Source organism: Megalops cyprinoides, chromosome 4 (assembly GCF_013368585.1).
Source record: "Megalops cyprinoides isolate fMegCyp1 chromosome 4, fMegCyp1.pri, whole genome shotgun sequence".
Lineage (NCBI taxonomy): Eukaryota > Metazoa > Chordata > Actinopteri > Elopiformes > Megalopidae > Megalops > Megalops cyprinoides.
Genome location: NC_050586.1, coordinates 39199768 through 39217933, shown reverse-complemented (window position 1 = coordinate 39217933; position 18166 = coordinate 39199768). Strand labels below are relative to the sequence as shown.

The 18166-nt window shown below is 42.5% G+C and overlaps 1 protein-coding gene across 1 annotated transcript; it reads left to right on the top strand.

Annotated features, from left to right (window-relative positions):
* Nucleotides 1–1820: 1820 nt before the first annotated feature.
* On the top strand, nucleotides 1821–17947 carry LOC118777117 (synuclein, alpha interacting protein). Its single transcript, XM_036527854.1, has 10 exons — nucleotides 1821–1893; nucleotides 6445–6546; nucleotides 7292–7364; nucleotides 9576–10420; nucleotides 10562–10741; nucleotides 11041–11154; nucleotides 12290–12415; nucleotides 13971–14140; nucleotides 14898–14987; nucleotides 15527–17947. The coding sequence occupies exons 2-10, from the start codon at nucleotides 6490–6492 to the stop codon at nucleotides 16494–16496; spliced, it is 2625 nt and encodes an 874-aa protein (XP_036383747.1). The 5' UTR covers nucleotides 1821–1893; nucleotides 6445–6489; the 3' UTR covers nucleotides 16497–17947.
* The last annotated feature ends 219 nt before the right edge of the window (nucleotides 17948–18166 follow it).

The following is an 18166-nucleotide window of genomic DNA, read 5'->3' as shown; positions in this document are numbered from 1 at the left end:
CAACCATTCTTGGACTAACATGCATGTTTCTCTCATAGCCAATAAGTTACCCGCAGACACACGGTCAAGCCTGATTAGACCTACTGGCATTGCTTGGAATAAGACGGAAGGGAGAGGGTGAGTATTGTGTCTGAATTTTTCCACCAAGTGGAAGCATATCAGTTCCAACTCCGGCTGTTGCTCCTCAAATAAAAATATGATCATGACAGTTATGGGGTGTAACAACTGTCGAGGCAACACTACGTTGGCACTTGGCAGTTTACTTCCTTTTTAGCTTAATAATAAGGTGGTCCAATAAGACCAAACACTTGGCTGGTTTTGCTTAAGACAATACTAAGATGAGTATGGGGAAGCCTCTTGTCTTGTGGTATCACATGGCAGCTCTTCTTATTTTTCCTTTGAGCATAACTTTAGAAAGATAAAAAGCTAGACAATACCAATACCGCACACTTCTCCAGCCTAGATTGTTGGAGTTTCTGTCTACATCCCATTCTTCTGAAATGGGACTCCAGTGACAGGTCATAGAGGTGAGCAAAAGGTAAGACTGCATAAGAACAACAGGTTTGTAAAATGTAAAGGTGTACGTGGCTTCAATTAATGCTGTCTCCTTTAGTGGAAAAGAAGGCAGCACCCGCTGGTCCATAACATCTAACAAGTCAGAGGCTTAGGCAGAAGACATGTTCCCAGATAAATAAAATATGACCACATCCCAATGGCCACCTTCAGTGTCCCCTGAAGGCACATGGGCAGTTCTGAAGTTTTGCTAAGCAAATAAATAATGCAATACACCATGATATTCAATCTGTTATTTTACATTACAGTTGTGCAACAGTTTCTTTGCAGATGCTTTTATCCAGAGCATCATAGCTCACAATTTATATGTCATTTTTTTTTTTTTTTTTTTTGAATTTCCGAAGACAATTTGAGTTAAACACTTTGCCCATAGGTACAACAACAGTACCTCACCAGGGAACAGGCAATCTCTCTGTCACAAGCCTTATTCCTTACCACACTGCTGCCCCTCGAAAATTAATATCTTCAGAAAGAATGAGAAGCAAGTCTCAATAGTGTTTTAGGTGATAACATAATAAAATATACCAATGAACCATTACAAAATGGCAAAGCATTGTACGTTTCAATCACAGCTACATTCATGGACCATGATGATATGGCTAAAGACAGTTTATGAAATCTAACCCATTGATATGAGCAGTTATGTCACACAATGCCTTTGAGAATTTTAATGTACTGGAAACGTATAATAACTCGTACCCATTTACGGAGGACCGAGGATCGTATTTTAGTGACCTGCTTTAAAGACCATAAAAAAGCTATGAAAGCTAAAACATTCTACTCACAGTAGCCAAAATATATTAATTCATTAAAGGGATAATTTTTGGATTTTACACCTGATTCTGTATTACTGTATATTAATATGCACTGTTAATATACACAATATACATAGATGTACTGTTTGTATTTTTGACAACTTAATTGGTTTGTTTAAGCAAAATATGTATCATGATAATATCAATATCATAACTGATGTTTCCATTAACCCAGGCTCTAATTTAAAGGTGTAAAATTGAAAAATTCTTCAATCTCTTGCTCTTTTAAAAATACTTATCCTCTCCAGATGAACACACTGTTGCGACCTTTCTTATTCTGGTGACTGAAACAATGAACTAGAGAAAGAAACTACATTTCCATGATTATTCAAGATAACGGTACCCGAGAACCGAGTTTCCGGTTTGATGGGGGAAACGGTGCAAGGAGACGCCGTCTCACATCCCGTAGCCTTTGTGCACAGCGTCTCAGGAGAAACAGGGGAGAGAGCGGATATAAATACAGCGAGAATCCAAACATTTCAGATCCGTCAATCTACATCAGAAGGTAAACATCATAAAATTATCTGATATCTTCAGCAGCGTCCATGAACGATAGTTTCTTTGAAGTCGTTAGTGTTGTTGATGTGATTAGCCAAGACAAAGCACTTCGATCGCGCACATAAATATTTAGTTAGCTAACGTTAGCTAGCAAGGATAGCTCTGCATAAAATACCTAACGTTAGGCTAATTAGCTAGTTTACAGCCAGTTTAGTTATATTTGCGTTTAAATCCCGATTAAGGACAGTGATGAATTTCGTGCACTAATTTACCTATATATCCACGGGTAGATTTAAAATAAATGCTTATTGTATCCATATATACAGCTGTCTAGGCCTGTAGCCAGCTGTTTGTTTTGATGTGGCAAGAAAAGGGAGTTTTAATGCTTGAGACTCCCGTTTGCCAAGTTTATGGTAACAATACTTTGAACAGTCACCACGTCGCTAAAGATAGCCTAACTCATTTTGCCAGTTAGCCAGGATAACGATAAGCAAGAAAAACAGCTTTTAGCCGCATTGATCATTTGTTACTGTGCTACATTACGTTAGTGCAAGCTTGTTATATGTGCCCGTAATTGGGTTAGGCTACTCCTTTCAAGGAAGGCTGCCGCTACGAAATTACAGTCTTGCGGAGGCAATTATATCAAAAAAGCACAGAGAATGGGATTGCGATCAGCCACACAGCTGGCTATCACGTTAACCATGACAACTGCCGATAATAACTTGACTTAAGGTTTATAAGTGTAAAAATTCGTTTCAAAGATGTTCTTGCATGTTACAATGGGTGTTTACTGCATTTCTCTGCATAGCGCGAGTTTTTCAACGTCATGTAAATTTTAAGCTTGCTAAACGTGAAAACAATACGCAAAACTAAACACAAAGTGTTAAGTGGTGTGGGTTTCTAAAGTGCGTTTGCACTGTGAGGTCTCAGTGGAATTTTTTTTATAAGATATACGGGACAAATTCTTCATTTTGTTAACTCTGAATACAAAATGTACAGTAGTAAATGTATGCGAATTTTTGTAGTTTTATTAAAATTAACGTATATTGTGAACTTCTATTATGCTACTCCCAAGTCTTACTCCTTGTTGAGTACTTGTGTGTCAGCTAGACCAAGTGTGTTGGTTCACAAATGTAATCTAGTCATAACTGTATGTGGTAAAACCTAAATGACCTTTGCCCCAGGTAATTCTGTTAAACCATAATGCAAAAAAAGTACTGTTAGATTAATAGCACACATGGTTTGTCTTAGTTTTCATGGATCACACTTGTAATGAAATACATATGCAAAAAATAGCCAGTAATAGGTCTGTTTTTCACCAAATAATTCTAATTTTCACCTAAACTTGAGCCCTTAGTTGTAACAAACATGTAATATTGATTTAGCAGCCTGCTAGTGAATAGTGCTTTTCAGAGTTGGGGTAATGATAGAATCTACTACCTGGGTAAAATATAGCTAGCTTTGCTACTAATGTTAGCTGTTGAAACTTTAATGTAAGGTTAATGTTGTAGACATAAGTCCCAGTTCACTTCACTTTCCCCACATGGATATAAAGTATGACATTTGTATTTCTTACAGCAGTTGCATTATGTACACAAAGCAGTGTAATTCTTTATTGCTGGTATTTTAGTCTTGAAAATGTTACTGTACCTAAACTAGGTTATCCAGGTTAATCAAGAGCTTCTCCCTCGCATTGCCTAGGGCATAATTCATTAGAAAAAACCATGTAGGAACTTGAGGTGAGACATGAGAAATCTCACATTGCCTAGGGCATAATTCATTAGAAAAAACCATGTAGGAACTTGAGGTGAGACATGAAAAATAGGCTTAGATGATGTCAGAGGAATATAGGTCAGTGAATCTGTAACTAACTATAGTTATTTTTAAATGTGCTAATAATTATACGCACAGCAATAATTGTAAAGCACGACTTTTTAAACTTATGACTGAGTGTGTCTGTCACAGCATATGAGCTGGCTACTTCCTCTGCAGAATCGTCAGGGTCTGTGCTGAGAGACATACTGGTCCTGTGTCACCCACCTTTGAAATTTGGGAGTTCTAGATTGTCACCATCTTAGGATACAGCTATGATGTTCAAGTCCTAGGGTGCCTACATTTTTTTTCACCATTGTATCCTACTTCCAAGGCTCTCTCTGCTTCTTTGTTATTGCAGCTCCAGAGGAAATGACAGAAAAAAAACGTACTGGAACACTGTGTGTGTATTAAATGGTCATTTTTCATTGGCTGTGACCAGTCCTTCTCATATTATTGGCTTGTGACACCAGACACTCATTGGGATTCTGTTCCATTTTGTCAGAAATTAATTTGTAGCTTGCATACACTCGCGAGAGCAATTATTGTAGTTGGGAAGCACCTGACACACAGTAAGACCTACGGTCAGCTGTTAGGACCATGTATGACAATGTGGAATGTTTCAGTGTTAGTTGCAACTAACTTGTAATTGCTAAATTGGTGTTAAAATCTTCCTGTGTCTTCTGTACTTGAGCTGTAATTGAACTATAATTGGCTTATTTTTCTGAATGTTGCCTGAAGTATGAAATTGTTTTGTCTCTATCTGACCTAAGTCAATATGTATTGTCTTCACTTGAAAGTGCTACATAACATTTATGCTGGAAGAAAATATAAAGAGCATTTTGGGTGTGGAAGTAGATTGCAATTCAATCTGATCATTAGTTTACAGTATCTTCTAGATAGTTTTTAAATCATAATAAATTACTTTTTTAAAAAAATTTGCAAGGTTATAAAAGCTTGCCAAGCAGCTAGACCTAATCTGTTTAGATGGTATGTAGTGTGATTTTATGAGATGCTAGTTCAGCTGTACATTATTGTTATTGATAATAAACAGGCAATGTGGGTAAAGTCATGTTCTCAGCACAGAGCCTCTTTAGGTTAAACATATGTGCCACTTTGGTCTATGTATTTGAGAATCTTGTTTGCTTGACTTAAATGTAGCATTTCATGTTTCTGATTGTGACACTTCAAACAAATACTTTATCATTGGTTCCAGATGCAGGTGATGAATCAGAATTGTTTTTTCCTTTGAAATGCCATGTTTTACAGTTGCTCACAATGCTGGCAATCATACAGTTTCCACAGGAAATGCTTGGTTTCTTTGCCGTGTTATGGTTCTTTTCTAAATGTGCAGTTGAGGTGGTGTAAAAAAAAAGCTTTGTTTATGGGGTTCAAGGGCAGTGTTTTTGGAACGTGACTCTCAGTTTCATGGCAAATTGCTCTATTTTAAACCAGCTTCATGGAAACGTTATAAACAATAGGCCTGCATGTTGATTTTTCTAACTTAAAAATATGTTGAACGGATGTATGTTATGGCATTGTAGACGGTGGAGAGGGTAGCACTGTGGCAAGGAGATTCGTCAAGCTGTCGGTTTAACATTGGCATAAATACAAAAATACAAACGTGATCAAATTTATCATGGTGGGTGGTAGTCTGTTTCATTGTATCATTGTTTGCCAAGCGATATATTTTAATACCTTTGAATGCTGTTACTTGAATTGACAAGGTAATGATGTGTGTAATGTACATTTATTCTTTCTCTGCCAAAAAATAACTAATTGAAGGCAGTGAAGACTCCCTAATTTTGCTTGAAGGTCTGTTTTTCATCTCCTGGTATCGCAGCTACATGTTTGGGAGCTGTGCACTGCAAATATTGAATGCTTCCTGTCATTACTATCAGGAGACTCAGTGACTAAACCATGTAGCGTGTAATAATATTCTCATGTTAACAAAGGTCAAAGCAAATCTACAGTGAAGAGTGTTATTTTCCCAAAGTGAAACATGGATTGATTGCTTTGGTGTTCAACAAATCTCATGTATTCCTGCAGGCCTGTAAAAAAAAAAAATCCACATTCCTGGTCTTTATGGAAGAATTTTATCTGTCAGAAACTGGGAGATGAGGTACTTTAAAGCAGGTCCACAGAATGGGTGGTGTTAGTCCTTATGTCCTAGTTAACCAGGCATCATAGTTCACTGCCATCTTGATTAGTGTTGCACACGACAGGGGACAGTTATGAACCTCTTGATAGCATAAACTTCTCTCTGCTTCTAGAACATCTGTTTTTGAGGACCACTTATGATTTGTTCTGGGAGCTTTACTGTTTTGAAGCTTTAATGTCTCGTCATTGTACTTTATTTACTTTACAGCAAATATAAATTTTAAACTTTTATAAGAGTTTAAAAGGAGTCTCCTTGGTGAAATGTTTCATACTTCTTGGGAGTAAGCCTTGTTTTGTTATGCCGTTGTGCAATCGCAAGCTTACTTTCGTACTTGCTGAATGTTTGAACATCGGGCCAACTCCCTTATTAAAGGGGAGGGGGGCATGGTAGCTCTGCCGCACCTGGAGCTGTGATACATTTACAACACAGCTGAACAACAACTTAGGTGGCAGCACTGCAGCTTCCAACCCTTCAGTGAGAACCTGTGACACTGGGCCCATCAGCAGACCTCAGACTGTCTGTTTTATGTCACTGTGCAGCATGTCATGGAGTAGCATGCTAACCTCAGGTCTTCTTCATCTACAGGTTTGCTTCTCACCGGGTTCTGGGTGTTCATAATGCTGGCTGAGAATGGACGCCCCTGAGTACCTGGATCTGGATGAGATTGACTTCACCGATGATTTAGTCGTGAGTAGACGATCTCGAAAAACCTTAACGCCGCGATGTTTAGACTGGGAAAAGCGTGTTGTGTTTGCGGTGATTGATGGGTCTCTGAGGAACTCCAAATTGCACAATATAATATCCAAAGTGACAGCATGGAGTATTCATTTTCTTTTTGGTGCAGTGCGTGACTGACCGTTGGCCATCCCTCTTTTAGCACATCAGTCTGTCTGTCCAGCATCCACACCGCGGCTGGCTTCGTGGAGGTCATTACTGTAGATTACATACACATAATAAGAAAGTTTTGCTTTGGTATTTGCAAACCACAAGAGCAGTATGTGGCTAAATAAGCTCTCCTTTTCTGGGGGCTTCAGTAACGCTGACAGAATTGCAAACATCAGCTGTACACAGTACGTACCATATTCCCAAAATAATGGTAATGTAAATATTAACCAAACATGCCATTTTGTTTTCACAGATTTTAATGGCCTTGTAGCTGAGTAAGTTTTCAGATGCAGATTAAAATTGTTTTGCTTGTGGTTTTAGCACTATTTGCATTAAACCTGGTTTTGTTATGATGAACATATCTGAGAATTATGATATTATGTGCAGACTGAAGGTTTGAAGGGCTAAGTTTACACTAACTCTATTTTGCTAGCTTGGCCTTGTTTTCTGACCACCTCATTGTAAACTTGCTGTTATCACCATATAATGCTCTGTAATTATTGTAATGAACAAGTGGCACTGACCAGATGAGTTCCTCCTGTTTTAGTATTCGGTGACATCTCTGAAGAGCATTCCTGAGCTTTGTCGGCGAAGTGATTCTCAGAGCGAAGACAGACAAGGTACCGTGCCCATGAACTGCAAAAACTACAGTAAATTTTACACGTTTCCACATGCTTCATATTTTTATCTCAATTTCACAACCAAAATGTGAATTCTATAGATGTTTCTCATTCTGTTATTCTAATGTTTGATTTACTGAATACCATGTTTATTGCACAAGATGCTTAACACTCATATGACTCAAATTTCTTTTCATATCTGCTTCCACCAATACTTTACTGTTGTGGTATTTTTCAGCTTCTCCATCATAATAACAAACAGATTTTTAATCATATTAAAAGGTTTTATGTGGGTGTAAGAAATCCAGCATCAGTACAGCTGTGACAGATGAATAATTAGATTAGAATTAGGTCACCTGCAGTGAAGACGTAAATGTGTCAGCTGGAATAAACACATGTCAGAATTTTTAGATGTAAATGAGATGTGCATAATACATAAATGCAAGGCATTTCTTCAGAATTGCAAAGTCCTGTACCGTGTATTTTTAACATATATTTTTAATATCTGGTCTAGTATTCGACATCAGCCAGTAAATTTTATTTACTGAGCTGGTTTCTAAATTCATTCACTCAGATGTTTTTTTTTTTTTTTTTTTTTGTAATATGCTGCTTTTCCATATGTCTTCCTTTGAACCTTGTCGTCATTATAATTAGCGGATGTGAAGATCAATGTCTTCTCAGGCTTCTTCGCTTTGATCCTCCCGGCATGCAGAAGACTGTCTTCCTCTCCAAATGTAACCTCACAGTAAACCTTCTGCTTTCCATTCATGCTGCCATATTTGTCACTCCGCGATCCGCGCCGTTTTCCTCTGTCTTGCCAGCTCCGCTGAAGTGAAAAAGATTTATGCTGTCACAGTCGGCTCTCTACATATGGCATCAGTTTGAGCACCAAACAACCTTTTGTTTGGGCTTGGATTATGGCGGGGATAAGCGGTCCTGGATCATGTTAATCGCATTTCCTAACCCTTACGTGATTTCATTTCTTATTCATTAACTGGAAATCATTCACAGCGTACTTAAAATGCACCCGTGCCGCATTCACAAACAATCGTTCTCACCGCTTAAACGGCTGCTAACTTGAAATAATATACTTAAGACTCCCAGTTGGCTGTGATCGGTTAAAGTGCTTGTCCCGAGTGTGGGTTGAGCCCTGTGGCCTGAGATCCGAGCCCAGCCATGTCATTTGGTGACGGTGACTGGGAGCCCAGAGTGGCAGTGCAAATTTTACATTGTCCCGCCGGGGTAGGGGTGGTCCTACTGGCCGAGGCTCCCTCGTACCACCACTCTTAACACTCAGTGGTCGTCTGTGAGTTGCACAGATAACGTTAGGCAGATGCTATGATCTTCCACGTGATGTTTGCCTCCTGGTGCTCTGTGGGACTTGTAGTGTGAGAATAATTATGTGTGTGTCGGAGAATTGCCTTTGCTATACTCTGCACTCCTATTGGGATGCAGAGATTGTCATAGCAACACAAACCCAATATACAACTGCTGACCTCAAGAAAGCTGGGTGAAAAGGGGCAAAAATGCAATGAAAAATAAAGATGTACACACCATATATGTACATAAATGTATTCGTTCAGACGTCAATTCATTCAACTACTTTTACACATGTGGAGTTTTGTAAACTGACTACAAAAAGGCCCACTGTTTACCAGTCTGCCTAACTTTCACACACCGACAAACACACAGAGGAAATGAATGACTTAGTAAATTGTTAACGTTAACTAATTCACATTTAAATGTCTGTATTGTCATTTGGGAAGAAAAATCTGTCGTCTCTGCAAGCAGGTTTTTGCCACCTGCTTATTTTGGAATGAGCTGAGTGAATGATTGATATCACACAAGCAGATTTCGCACACATTCACAATGATTTCACGTCTACTTTTCTTGACTTTGTATTAAACACAGACAGCCTGTTGAGTCTCCAGAATTGCACAAGACGATTCTTTGCAGCAGTCACCCACATCTGAAAATCAGATTTCGTGTTTCAAAAAAACAAGAGTCAGATTTGCGTGCAATTGACGTAAAAAGATTTCTGCGTCCATTTCCTTTGTAGTCAGACTTCACAGGCTTCAGCAGGATTTTGAGCGCCGCATTAATAACCTGAATGTTTCCATAAGTAGGTGAAAGTTTAGATTCTGCATGGCTTTTTGCATCTGGGGAATTCTGAAAACCGGCCTGAATATGCTGTTTTTTTTTTTTTTTCAGTTCCAGCCATAAACTGGAGTCGCGGCGTGTCATCTCACAGCGGTAATGGGATCAAGCCAGCCGGCATCACAGATGTACACAGCAAGTTCCGACCCGTCAAAAGGGTCTCCCCTCTCAAACACCAGCCCGAGGTCTCTGACAGCGGGACGGACGGCAAGAGTCCTCCCCAAAATGGAGACGGGAACAAGGAAGAAGCCTCGGACAAACTGCCCCGGGCGAATTTGTCTTCTGGCGATGGGCAGGGGTTCAAGGGCAAGAATGTGGGCGGCGGCGGGCCCCTTTTCGGAGAGCTGGAGCACTACGACTTGGACATGGATGAGATCCTGGACGTGCCTTACATCAAATCCAGCCAGCAGATGGCCACCCTGCCCAGGGTGGCCCCAGAGAAAAGGGCGGCGGGCGGTTCCGGCGGCGGCTCCGGCGACCGGGTCCTCGGGGCGAAGCCCTCCACGCTGCCCCACACGGAGAGCCTCGGCGGCGTGATGCCGTACTGCGCCCTCTCGCCCGTCAAGTGGCCCGACATCAGGAAGTCTAAATCCATGGATCCCGACTTCCTCCGGCAGCCCGTTCTGGGGCACGACCACTCCCAGAGCTCGCTCAACTGCTCCCTGGCCGCCGACGTGGAGAAGCCCGGCAGGGCCTACCCCGAGACCCGGGCCCACAAGACGGGGGGCGAGATCCCCGGCAGCAAGTCCAAGATGTTCTCGCTGCAGGGCTGCCCCGGGGGCAAGGTGGACAACGGCAGGGTCTGGGGCAGCTCCAGGGTTTATGGGGAGTGTGACGAGGAGGCCAAGAAAACCCAGAACATCATCAACATCATCCGAGAGGGCCAGATCTCTCTCCTGGTGAGTTAAAAGCGAGGGTAGGGCTGCTTTCGCTCTACCGAGCGCTAGCGCTCGTTAGCTGAGCGTAGCGCTGCCTTTGTCCTACCGGGTTTGTGCTAGTGAGGGCGGCATTAATGTTCCTCTGTCTCACCGCTTTGACAGCCGCACCTGGCGGCGGACAACCTGGAGCTGATCAGGGACGAGGAGGGGAACAACCTGCTGCACATCTCGGCGTCGCACGGGCACGCTGACTGCCTTCAGCACCTCACCTCGCTGATGGGGGAGGACTGCCTAAATGAGCGCAACAGCGAGGAGCTAACCCCTGCGGGCCTGGGAATCAAGGTGAGTCACCGTCTTCTTTGTAGGGCCCCTGGAAGGCACCATAGGAGAAACAGGTGTGCCACTCCGCAAGGAAAGCCAGGACTAGGAAGTTGAGCCACATACTGTAGTGTCGGCTCAGATGATAGTGGATATAGCTGTCCTTCCCAAGAAAGGTCCAAAGGATGCAAGGATTATAATTTAAACTCCTGGTCCTCTGTGCGATCTCGATTTTATGCATATTCTGTAAATGTAGTGACTTTGTGTCAAGGCGTTCTCGTATGCAGAGGGTCCTGTTTTAGCGGTGCAGTTTTCCCCTGCAGAACGGGCACCTGGAGTGTGTTCGCTGGATGGTGAGCGAGACGGAGGCCATCGCTGAGCTCAGCTGCTCCCGGGACCATCCCAGCCTCATCCACTATGCCGCGCGCTACGGCCAGGTGAGAGGGGGGCGGGGCAGGGGAAGCTGTCATGCTCACAAATGAAGCACTGACCTTAACCAGGAAGATCTCCCCGGCTTCAGTTTTAATGCTACTGTCTTACGTAGCACCTCCTTTCCCTTTAGAGAGAGTCGTCTGGAGCCCCCTGGCTCTCATTTGAGGGGTATCCGGACAAGGATTCACTTGATAAGTTTTATTTCAGCCCCATCCTTCAGTCTGTGGGGGATGCTGATCCTAAATGTTATTACTGCTGTCACTACTAAAGGGACTAATCTTCCAAATTCCAACAATCACTTTGATTTTGCATCCTGCTCCTTGGTAAATACCCTCCCTCCCCAACCACCACCATCGGTCATTATCCCCTCCATAATTAGATACTAAATAGAAAAAAGTGTAAGTGAAAATGACTAAAATGGGAGACCTCCAAAAGACAGAAATACTTTGAATGCCAAAGTGATGCAGAAAAACTACAAAAATCAAAGAAAAATATTTGTTACCTTCAAATTTGAATTTTTTTGCAGATGGTCACTCACAAGGGTGAGCCATATAGTGCTCACCACACTTGTTTTTCCACCTCTTTACACACTACAGGGAGATTTATCTATAATAAAAATTTGAAGGTTGCATGTACTGTTCAAGCTTAGAGCAGAGGGGTCAAAATCATAGATGCATTTATGGAGGAACTTGGATGTTTTTGCTGTGATGTCACATTTGAAACTCAAAACAACACTTGGGCTTGTTTATTAAACAACACAACACTGAGACAAAAATACAAAATACAGAATCTTGGCAAACCGTAAACGCTCGAGGGGTTTCCTGCCAATGAAGACTTTTACAAGTGCGGTCAACACTTTTCTTTCTACAGTCACTGATCTTGAAGGGTGTGGTTCCATTGCAGAGAGGGAGATTTTTCTGTTAACCCAGGGAATTGTTGCACCACCAGTTCCACGCATTCATTCTAAAAAAGAAAGTACAAGACTGTGTTCCTGGCTAATTTCAGCATTTGTGACTTCGCAGCGCAACGCTGCCTGTGTGTTTTCACAGGAAAGTCTGCCGTTCTACAGGAAGTGGCGTCCCGGGCCCATTGTTTTCTTCCCTGTTTTAATGTCGGGATCTTTTTCTTCGCCCCCTTCAGGAAAAGATCCTGCTGTGGCTGCTGCAGTTCATGCAGGAACAGGCCATTTCCCTGGACGAGGTGGACCAGAACGGAAACAGCGCCGTGCACGTAGCGGCTCAGCACGGTCATCTGGGCTGCATCCAGGTACCGGCGCCGTTCTCCTCCACAGCAACCACCAGCTATTCTACCCCCAGCGTGCGTCTGCCAGCCTTACAGCTGAAATGTATACCAGAGGACACTGTTAATTATTCATTTGCTTAGCAGGAGCACATCTTCTTATGTAGCTTCCATTTTACATATTGCCTGTTTTGACAGCTGTATCTTACAGTTCAGCTATGGTATTATGCTCAAGAGAACCACGGTGGTTTCACATCCAAGGATTCGAACCTGTAACATGCTGGTTACAAGTCAGACTCCCTAACCCCTGGTCAAACTGCTGCCATTTCGACGTTCTGCATGCACCACGTGGCTTTGGAAGTAATCCTCAAACGGCTGCAACCCGATCCACCCCTGGAACAGCGCATCTATCAATTCTGTGCTGTGGAGAAATCGACAAGCTTTCTAAAGATTGACAGAGGATAAAAAGACATCATCCGCCCTTTTATGCACAGAGATTGTCAATTAATAACTAACAAGCAACAATTAGCATAATTCAAGTGTCAATTAATTGAATAATGTAAGTATAATTCAGTAGGACGACATGAGTTATCTTGTGGAATTGTACATAATAATATACATAAAGACTATAGTAAAGTGTATGTGCATGTCAAAAAGGTGGATCTGTGTAAGTAATCATCAGTAATTCTTGTCAATTGGTCAATAAACTCGTTAATATAATCCCAAGCTTAGGAACAATACACAAGAATACACACATTGTACAGTATGTGTCCGGAAATAGTGCAATTAATAGCAAGTATAACCACCTAAAAGTTCAAGAAAAAAACTGAAGGAATTTTCATGCATTTAATGTCTCCTGATCAGATCTGTAAACAGAGGAAGGTGTTCCCAGGATGCTTCGCTGGGTTTAGAAAGACTTTTTACATCCATAAAATACAATATGTCTGTCCCAACTAAACATTGCAAATTATTTTTTCCTCATCATTTTCCTCCTCAAAATGTCAAACAGTGTAGAGAGAGGATTAAACACTCTGTATTAATTGCACAGAGAGCATTAGAATGAATTATGAATAATGAAGTAGTGCAGGACAGACTTCAATGGACGTGGAGCTGTATTTGCAGGGTTTATTTAGGGCAAAGTTAAACTTGGGAATGCAACCTTCAAAGGAGGAGGTAGTTAAGAATGTTAACAGTTGTGACAAATAAAATATTTTCTTCTAGCTCGGATTAGTGATCAAGGTAAAAGTTCTTGACTAGATCATGCCAGACGTCCAAGTACTAAATTAAATTTTTGACATGGTGGAATTTGAACTCCTGAGCAGTGCTCACGCACTAATATTTACTCATCCACATGAAAGCTTATGACTGTGTGTATATGTTTCAATGAAACTTTTGTTTACTCTGGTTTTTTTTTGGACATATGATAATGAATCAGGATTAGCTGGACCTTGCTCTAATAGATCTAGAACATTGCATTTTTCTGTCTATCCATCAAACTGTAAAACTGTCAAATAGTGAAGCTGGAAAAAAAACCATAGAACATTGTACACTTGTATGCTTAAGAAGGCTGTTGTCCTTCCAGACCCTTGTGGAATACGGCTCCAACGTCACCATCCAGAACCAGCAGGGGGAGAGGCCTTCCCAGAGTGCCGAGCGGCATGGCCACACCACCTGCTCCCGCTACCTGGTGGTGGTGGAGACCTGCATGTCCCTGGCGTCTCAGGTGGTCAAGCTGACCAAGCAGCTCAATGAGTACGTATGGGGCTGCCCCTGTCGGGGGGAATCTCACACACCCCCCAGGGTAACATCATGTTCACTCAGCTCCAGGTTCCTCTTCATTATAGTCAATGATGAAGATCTGAAAACAATTTAAGAGTAACTTAAATCACTTAACAGTTGAGTTAGACTTAATCAGTTGCAGTGACAAATGGCTAATGTGAAAATGCTTGAAAATGGCTGATTATCAGATTATCTCTCATTTTAAGGTTTAACTATCATACCAGAGTGCTGTGTAAAGGAGAATACGTTTAGAAGCACCATTACATAAGAAGCCAAACATTTCCATGGGCTCTTCCTGCTTTAACATTTAGAAGACATAAAGAGTCCGCAAATTTCTTTGTTATACTATGATTGCACTTTTCTGCTAAAAGAAGCTTCAGTTTTTATCAAGTTTTCTTCTCAGTATAATGTTATATATCATATCAGTTTGATTCTTTAATATCATTCATACATTTTAACCTGACCTTAATTCCGAATGTTCTCTGAAGATATTGCTGTATGACCTGTTAGAATAGGGCCATTAAACAAGAATGTAGCCAAGCGCGTATGAGATTTAACAAAACAAACTAAATCACTGAATTCAGTTCACACCGAAATGCAGTCACACACTCCAAGCTATCAAAGACGTGTGGCCAGCACTGGAATAAATGGAGCACCAGAGTAAAACACCAAACCCTTTTCCCGCTGCCTGTCTCTCCTGTGCTATGATTTGGTGTATCTCTGATTCCAGGCAAACTACTGAGAAGATGACCCTGCAGAACCAGGTCCAGCAGCTGCTGGAGTCCCCGCACATGGAGGGCTCGCCATCACGCTCGCCCAGGTCTGCTCCGCTATCAGCGAGACGCCTCCTCCGCTATTCATCACTGCTAAATATGCTGTCTGCCTCACTATCAACATGCAGGCCTGACCATTAATAACGCTACGCTGTACTGCACCACAGTTCTGATCTTTCATGTGATACTATTCTGTACTGTCAGCCTGCTTATTTTCATATATTGTGATGTAGCCATTTACATAAATCCAACAAGGGGTGACACAGTTTCGTAAATATATAGGTAAATTGCATTATGACGCAGTAAAATTCTTCACTAATAGTAATTACATTTAGGTACTTTGGGTTAAGAAGTTGTGCTCTGATCAGTAGGTTTCAGTAATTATTAAATAGAATCCAATACAATTCGTGTGATGTTCTGATGTGTAATATTAAAAGGAATTCGTCTGAATTTTGTCTGTCCACCGGTCACATTTACGCTTCATTTGGCAGATGCTTTCGTCCAAAGCAACTTACAGGTGAGGCAGAGTAAAACACAAAGCTAAGTACTTGGTTCTCACACGGTTGATTTTGGGTGTTTGCGGCAGCGCCCTCCTGTCCCACATGGAGGCCTGGCCGGAGATGACGCTGACGGCGGAGGCGGTGCCGGGGGACGGCCACTGGGTGCTGCGGCAGCGGGACGTGGACTCGGACGCCGTGCTGCGGCAGCTCCTGGGGAAGGAGATCGCCGAGAAGGTGTGCACCAAGGAGAAGCTGTCGCTGGAGTTCCGGGAGGGGGCGGAGCCGGGGGCGCTGCGCCGGACGGGCGTGGTGGAACGGCGCGAGCTCAAGCTGGCGCGCCTCAAGCAGATCATGCAGCGCTCGCTCAGCGAGTCCGACTCGGACGCCTACCCGCCCGAGGACCCGCGCCACGCCCCCGCCGCCCGCCCCGACCGGCCCCGGCAGCTGCCCGTCGGCGAGGGCGACGAGCCCGTCGCCAACCTGCACCTGCTGATGAAGAGGCACGCGTCCGCCGCCGAGCGCAAGTTCTCCTTCGCCCACGGCGCCTCCAAGTCGGCCGATGGGTACAACCCCTCGCCCACCTCGGACAGCAGCGACGTGGACCACGAGCCCAAACCGGACACTCCCGGGGACGGCCCCGACGGCGCCGGCTCCCAGAAGATGACCAGTCCCAAAAGTGCACTCAAATCCCCGTCTTCCAGGAGGAAGACCTCCCAGAACCTCAAACTCAGGGTGACTTTCGACGAGCCGGTCGTCCACAAGGAGGGGCTAGAGACTGAAGCGAAGGCCGCCACAAAAGAGAACGAGAAAGGCGCGACGAGGACTTCTGCGGGGTCCGAATCGGGAGAGGCATGGAAGCGCCCTTTCGGGACCTTCCGCTCCATCATGGAATCCCTTAGCGGGAACCAAAACAGCAACAATAGCAATCTCCACTCCCCTGTTGTCAAGCACCCTAACTCTGGTGCGTCGCAGGGTTCACCTGGGAGAAAAGCATCTGAAACGAAATCCAATCAGAGTAGCGTCACCAAGTCCAAGAGCAAGACCAGCGCAGTATAGGAAGTGCCTTTGATGGACACTCAGGGCCGCGTGGATCAAGAGCTTAGCATTCACTAGGCTTAGTGCCCTGTTTCCACCCAATCTCTAACTATTTTACTAGTGTTGAATTTTTCTTACTGAAGGATATGTATGGATATTTGCCACAATCAAGGTGTTTGCTTAAAAATAAAAATTTTGATTGTTCCCATTATTAATTCTGAGTATTTTGTGTAAGTATAAGAAGGAAAGCCGTGGAATGCACAGGGGATGTAATTTTCTTTGAGGGAAAAAATGGTTTTAATAGGAAGGAACACTTGATGTACACTTGCACAATGTATCGGAGCCACTGTATATATACTATTTTACACTTAATCCACCTTGCATTTTCTACTGTTAGTTTTTGATTCAGATGTTGATTATTACCATATCAATTACTGTACTGGTGAAATGTATTAATATGATTTTACTTGGATTGTCATTTTATACTGTATTAACTTGTGACTTCACGTCCCATCAAGATCACATAACCCTGTGGTATGCAGGATTGAAGATTGTGAACAATGGAAAGAAATCTTGCAGTTTTATCATTTTAGCGATGTTTTGGCACACTGAATTCCCAAAAAGTAGGTCATAAGGTGAAGAGCTATATGACCATAACATAGTTTTTAAATTATTGCAGTGATGTAGATTAAAGATGGCTGTAAACGGTAAACGATGGCCAAGCAGGATTTGCACGGCACGTCACGTGAAGGCAGTCTGTCGGTGCAGCATTCTGTCACACAGAGTGGTAAAGTCTGCAAAATTTTGCGTCAGTATTAAGACTGCAGTATTGGCCCACGGTGGCCTTTTTTATCCATGGTGTTTGTGTTTTCCTATTTCCTAGTAAGGAAGACTAAAGAAATAATGCAGTAGTGGGCCCACGGTGGCTTGATTACTGAGCATTATCAATCACTGCACCCTTTTGTCATGACATGGCAAGGAACTGAAAGAAATCAGGGCACATGTCTACAGATTGTGTTCAGGTGCTAGTGGTAATGAGACCGTTTTTTTTGGGGTGCATGTTAAGGATTGAGGTGTTCGGTTCAAATGAAGCATGTTACTATCATACAATGAAGACCCAACGAATTCAATCCCTGTGGCAGACCCTCGGGTTTATATTGCACATTTTAGATGTTGGATTAGCTCAGAATCACTAGAAATGTAATCCGACCAAATGAAGGTGCAGTATCTTTGAAAAATGTATTCTGTTCAGTGCTAACACATAGGAATTCAATACGCTGCTATTGGCATTATCTGGGGAAGAAATTATCTGCCATTTTGTTATTACTTTACAGTGGTACTTCAACCACTCCAGTTCCTCACTTTTCTGCATAGGCCTAGGGGGAAGTGATCTGTCCAGCACATTTGGCAACTCTCAGAATAATTGAAATTGTAGGTGAAATTAAATGAAAAGAATCTGAAGATAACCGAACCTAAGATTTTACAAGTTTGTGATGCTTTGTAAAAATGGCAGAAAACTGCAAAATTTAGATGAATAAAAATGATTTATCCATTTCGAGTGGTTTTCATGTTTTCTTTTAAGGTCCACACTTGTAGTGTTCATGAATCATGAAGCACAATGCATGCATATCTAGAATCTCAACATGAGCTATACATGGAAGACATTAGATCAAGTCAATTAATGGACAATT

Bases quoted from the DNA above. Each gene is read 5' to 3' on its own strand.
- LOC118777117 (XM_036527854.1), top strand. From the start codon at position 6,490: ATGGACGCCCCTGAGTACCTGGATCTGGATGAGATTGACTTCACCGAT. The intron at 6,547-7,291 runs GTGAGTAGACGA...CTCCTGTTTTAG, and splicing joins ACTTCACCGATGATTTAGTC to TATTCGGTGACATCTCTGAA. The intron at 11,155-12,289 runs GTGAGAGGGGGG...CGCCCCCTTCAG, and splicing joins ATGCCGCGCGCTACGGCCAG to GAAAAGATCCTGCTGTGGCT.